This window comes from Vulpes lagopus, chromosome 2 (assembly GCF_018345385.1).
Source record: "Vulpes lagopus strain Blue_001 chromosome 2, ASM1834538v1, whole genome shotgun sequence".
Classification (NCBI taxonomy): domain Eukaryota; kingdom Metazoa; phylum Chordata; class Mammalia; order Carnivora; family Canidae; genus Vulpes; species Vulpes lagopus.
The window spans coordinates 102,319,420-102,325,419 of NC_054825.1; the positions used below are offsets into that span (position 1 = coordinate 102,319,420).

Genomic DNA, 6,000 nt, shown 5'->3' on the forward strand with positions numbered 1-6,000 from the left:
ACTCTGAATGGGATTTTGAGTACAGATCAGTTTTATTTCCAATGTGAATCATATTGAATAGCACAGTTTTCATTTTGCAATTAGGTATTTATTGTCATGATCTCAACAAGCTTAATTATTCACAAATGACAATGAAATTTCATAAGCTTTTCCCTGACAAACTGCAGGCTTGGCAGGGAAAACTATACGAGTCTAAATCAGAAAACTATACGAGTCTAAACTATACGAGTCTAAATCAGAAAATCAAAATTCTAAGCATACAGAAATTCAAAAATTCCACTTAGGAGCACCTGGGTGGCTCAGTGGGTAAAGTTTCTGCCTTCAGTTTAGATCATGATCCCAGCACCCTGGGATTGAGCCCTGCGTCGGATTCCTTGTTCAGCGGGGAGCCTGCTTCTCCATCTCCCTCTGCTCCTTTCCGTGCTTGTGCTCTTTCTCTCTCTCAAATACATAAATAAAATCTTTAAAAAAATCCATTTATATAATGTTTATGTGGTCAAATGGAAGGCAAAGTCTTATTTAAGGGTGAGCCTTTGGTGGAAGGGGAGTGAAAACAAACTACCAAACTAAACATTAGGTTTTGTAAAATCCACTGAGCAATGAATACGAAGCACTCACTTGCATTAACGGCTATCCCATAGGCGACCAGTTTGTGGAATTTGAGATTTTTGTCTAACTGTCTTCTCCATGGTCCTCTGCAGCACTGGGGTAACAGAAAATGAAAGTCTTATCTGGGAAAAAAATCACAGTGATAATAACATCCTGAGAGCTAAGAGTGGGACTCAGGCTCTGCCTCAATATTCCTGAAGGTGGTGCAATGGGGCACAGTAGTTAGTGGCCATTAATTTGTCCAAGAAGCAAAACCAAATGGATATTACTGGCTTTGCTGAAATTTCAACTCAATAAAAGTGAAAGAGGTAGTATAGTTCCCTGACCATAAGTCCAAATTCTAGAATAAACCTGCTAATGTCTGTTCCTTGACTAGTTTAGGAAGTGAAGATGGAAACCATCATCCTTATGGATGTAGTTTAAATAGATTCTAAAGTATTCCTTATTACATGAAGAAAGGCACTATATTCATCTACATCTAAATATTCATAAAATTTTTATGATGAATCATATAATAAATTATTTCATCTAGTTACGGTTATTGACGTTCTCATTTTTCTGTACAGTGCATTACTCTAGTCAGCAGGAAACACAGTACCCAACACAATCAAGTCAATATAATTAGGAAGTATTCTGTTATGTGTGGTAGGGGTTAAAATCTACATACTGAAACCTGTGTGCTGTGATTGTGCATTCCTGGGCTGAGAGCTCTGAAAGACGTGTCCTTAGTGGCATTTGGCTCAACTGCATATTTGTCTCCTTTCAATTACAAATGGTAATATTTCAAACTGTTATAATTCTTTTATCTTTGTGAGTCAGGTCAATTCTATTAGCCATCTTTTTCCAACAGAGCAAATGCATCAGGGAAAGGCTGAGCAATGACTCCAATGTCTTGCTGGGAGTGAACGGCAAGAGCAAAAGTCAAAAGAGATGTACTAACTTGTGATTTTTAGTTTTAGCCATTGTGTTCTCTCGGACAAAGAAACATACTTCAATTCAAATTTCAGAGTAAAGCACATCTTGGTCTTCCATGGCACTTATATTAGGACATTATAACAGCTGAAAATTTTTCAGATATTTTAGTACTTACAGTACTTGTCCCTCTCATGAATGAAATAAGGTTTCGACTGATTGGTAATAGAATTAGCATACAGTTAAAATTCAGGCATACTGCAGATGCTCGCGCCCAAGCCAGCGTTGACTGTCCATATATAAAGACACAAGAGAGACACAGTGAGAGTAACGAAGCTGGGGAAAACAGAATGTTTTCCAAAATGATAATGTGTAGTCACCAACTCTACTTACACCCAGAATAACTCGTGTGTAAAGGAAAGACTCTTCCTCTTCATACCAACAGAAGGTGTCAATAAACAGATATAAATTGACTCCCAGCCACGAGAGCTAATGTTGAATGAAAAAAGACCAATCAATACTATCTTCAATCTTTCCTTCTGTTCAAAATCACTTGGGGTTCTTCTTTTAAAGTGAAATGAAGAACTTCTAAATATTAATCAGACTTACTCTATACTTATTTCTCATAGATTAGTTTTTAACAGTGATGGTATTACAATGGTAATAAATTGTTAACTTTATAACAAAGATTTTAAGCACATATGGGTATACTTTAAGGAAGTTAATGAAAAGTACAAAACCTTCCTAATCAACATCACTCTAATGTTTTAAATCAATGATGGCAAAAGGAGGAAATCTTTAAAAACAACCCAGTAAGTACTCTAGAAAAATTCCAATTTCGTAGTCTAATTCCAAGACTTCATTTGATTTAGAGAAACATTCATACATTATGCAGAAACAAACTACTTGACTTTAAAAATAATTAGAAATGAACTCAGTCGAAAAACAACTTTACATGATTCTGTAAGGGTAAATTAAATATATCTACTGAATGTTTTCTAACAAGTTTTAGTCTTTTACCAAAGTAATACTTCAAGCTATTTAGCATTCCTATACAAATTATCTTAAAAATCAAAGACTGTCTAATATATATATTTAAACTTGAATAATAAAAATGATACTTACTACTAATGTGAAAGAGAGACTCTCATTCAAAATCCAGCACCCCATCATGACAGCTTTGCTGTCAATAAATTATTTCTTTCATTCACCTGAGCCTGGATGCTGTATCCTTAGTAAGGGCTTCCCTGCTAAATTATTATGTCTTTTTGTCTCAGGAAGCACCTACTGGGAGCAGCTCTCGAGGAATTTCTAATTAAGGACTTCTTGCCAAAGGCACATCACCACAATGACATGCCTCATGACCTGGTTGAGTACAAGGCAAGCCTCTGTCTAATGATTCTCTTCTTCAAAGATTTCATAAGAAAAGAAAGCTCATTTTATTAAATTATCCTCATGTACTTTATACCCCATTCATTTTCTACATGATTGCAGTCAAGATGATAAGTCTTTACGTAAATTTGAGAAATAACCTCATTGCCAAAGGTTGGGTACAGCAAAACACTTCACATGAACTTTGTCTACTTTATTTTCTCTACTTATTTACTTATTTTCCCTTCCTTCTTTAAAAAAATTCCTTTATAGAATGGTGGTAAATAAATATGAATTAAACAGTCTTTCAGAAGATGGTGAAGAAAAGAGAAAAAAATCTTTGAGTATGACTATAAAGAATTAAGTAGATGGTATTTGTGGGATTGATCGAATAAATACTATCCATCCCCCCATCCCACCTGATGCACCCATGAGATAGATGAGAATATCCTTTTATACCTAGTGATGCTAGGAGAGGCTGTGATGAATCTGGTCATTTTATGGCTTTGTGTTCCATACAATATCTATGACTACCTTGATAGAAAAAGTTGTTCCAGTTGAAGCAATTTTCTGGTTAGTCCTGGCCAAAGTATTTCATTTAAAAATTTCAAACAATTAAGATGAAAATAAGAAGATATTTTTTTTAAATTTTTATTTATTTATGATAGTCACAGAGAGAGAGAGAGAGAGAGAGAGAGAGAGGCAGAGACACAGGCAGAGGGAGAAGCAGGCTCCATGCACCGGGAGCCTGACGTGGGATTCGATCCCGGGTCTCCAGGATCGCGCCCTGAGCCAAAGGCAGGCGCTAAACCGCTGCACCACCCAGAGATCCCAAAATAAGAAGATATTTAAATCATTTAAACAATTGCCTAAGCTTCTGTGTCTTTATGTGGTGAATCTATTTAGTTTTCCTATACAAATTTAAAAAAATTTAAAAATTAGTAGGAACATTAATTTGATGTTCATTGACATAATTAATAATAATAATAATAATAATCCTAAATCCTAAATATATAATCCAGGCACTAGGTTAAAAACTGTTCAAGTATTATCCAATTAAATCATGCATTAGCTCTATGGGGTAGGTAGTAAAAGCTCCATTACAGAAATGTGGAAAGAGGCCCAGTGAAGTAACTTGCAGTAAGAGCATTTGGGACTTGAATTTGGATCTCTCTGACTTGAGTATCTTTTTTGTTGACCATGAGTTTATACTGTGTTTTTTAAAATAAAATACTAATATGTGGATTTGTGTATCAAAAATACTTAAATACAGGTATTAATTTCATTCCTATAAATTGGACACATTTAAGCTCTAAGAATTCATTGAATTTAATTTATTAATTACAAATAAATAAATTACTACATATGATTAAGTATGTTGTGTACTTCAACATAATGACAATGAATTATGGAAAAATGAAAATGACCCATGTGATCCAGTAATTCTACTGCTGCGTATTTACCCAAAGAAAGTAAGAACACTAATTTGAAAGGACCTACACACCCTTATGTTTACTGACTGCAATATTCTTTACAATAGGTAAGATACAGAAGCAATCTAAGTGTCCATCTATAGAAGAATGGATAAAAGAAGATGTGGTCTATACCCCCCAATGCACATACACATACACAATGGAATATCAGTCAGTCATAAAAAAAGAATGAGATTTTGCCAATTATGCTAAGTGAAATGAGCCAAAGAAAGACAAATACCATATAATTACATGCATATATGGAATCTAAAAAACAAAACAGACTCATAAATACACAGAACAAACTGTATTCAGTACCTTGTGTCCAGGCCCAGGTAATGGACACTAGGGACCAACCGTCCAATCCAGAGCCTATGGAAATTCTTCAGACTATCCAATCCTAAACTTGTTCAGCCTACTCACCCTGCATTGTGAATGTCTTCCTGAAAAAACCAGCACAGTAGTGGCTCTGGCCCATGCTCTCCTTCTTGCTCCTTGTGCTTCCTGAACTACCCTGCTACTTCCTCATGTTGCCCAGTGTGGTGTGACGTGCCCTCTCTTCCTGGGAACTGAAAGTGATAAGCTCTTCTTTCAAGGCAGATGTCTGCATATCTGCCAGACCTACCATACTTGAGTGAAACAAATCCCAGGTACATTTTATTTGATATATTTATCTGACAGAAAGAGAGCACAAACAGGGGGAGTGGCTGGTAGATGGAGAGGGACAAGCAGGCTCCCCGCTGAGCAGGGAGCCCATCTCGGGGCTCGATCTCAGGACACTGAGATCATGACCTGAGTAGAAGGTAGGTGCTTAACTGACTGAGCCACCCAGGCGCCCCGCCCAAGTACATTTAAAACACCTGTATTTCTAAGCATCTTGAACTTTGGTGTCACAGGTTAAGTGTTTTGTTTTTTTTTTTTTTTTTTTTTTTTTTTTTTAGGTTAAGTGTTTTGATGAATGGATACATTTTCTACTTCTCATCTGGCCCTGATTGTGTTGCCTCATTTGAGCCAATTTCTCCATTTGTTTGTTGGGGCTAATTATAATATCTACCCCACAGAGCCAATCTTGTTGCTTCTTTACCTCCAGTTCCCCTAACCGACTCCTAGCCATCCACACTCATAAACACACTCACACTTGCCGGAGATGATGCCTGTCTGGGAGAAATCTTAGAGTTACCAGTTCAAATCTAGCAAATTTGCTTCTCTTTAGAAAAAGACATCATTCTTGAGGAATCTTTCCCTATAGAAATATATAAAAGTACAGGTATTTTGGCAGCATTAACCTGAGGTTAGAGTGCACTTAGTGAACTACTTTCAGTAGCCTCTTTAAAAGTGAGCAATATAAAGATGTAAAGTCTTCATGTTCATTTCTTTAAGCCAATAATCTTCCATGATGAAATGATTTGTTATTTCCGAAGTGTTTAGGATTTACATATCTTAGAGGCCTATTCAGTTGGGTTATAAAAATTAATTCAGAGAGAATACATCTAGAATTTTATACTATCTTGTCTGTTTTAGATTCAATAAGTGTGGGGAAGGCTGGAGCTTTCCAGCCTTCTGTACTCTTCCCACAGCGTTACAAATGAGAGGCATATATTGCCGAATAATAATGTGTAGTCACATTTTTTGGTTA

The 6,000-nt window shown here is 36.0% G+C and overlaps 1 protein-coding gene across 2 annotated transcripts in view; it reads right to left on the reverse strand.

The window, feature by feature from the left end:
- NOX3 (NADPH oxidase 3) overlaps positions 1–2,694 on the reverse strand; it is a 60,260-nt gene extending 57,566 nt beyond the window's left edge. For both annotated transcript variants that reach the window (XM_041746717.1, XM_041746716.1), the window contains exons 1-4: positions 2,647–2,694; positions 1,915–2,010; positions 1,700–1,810; positions 619–703 (exon numbers count right to left, since the gene is read on the reverse strand). In XM_041746717.1, the coding sequence (XP_041602651.1) occupies positions 619–703; positions 1,700–1,810; positions 1,915–2,010; positions 2,647–2,694 (340 nt within the window). The remainder of the gene's footprint in view (positions 1–618; positions 704–1,699; positions 1,811–1,914; positions 2,011–2,646) is intronic.
- Between the last annotated feature and the right edge of the window lie 3,306 nt (positions 2,695–6,000).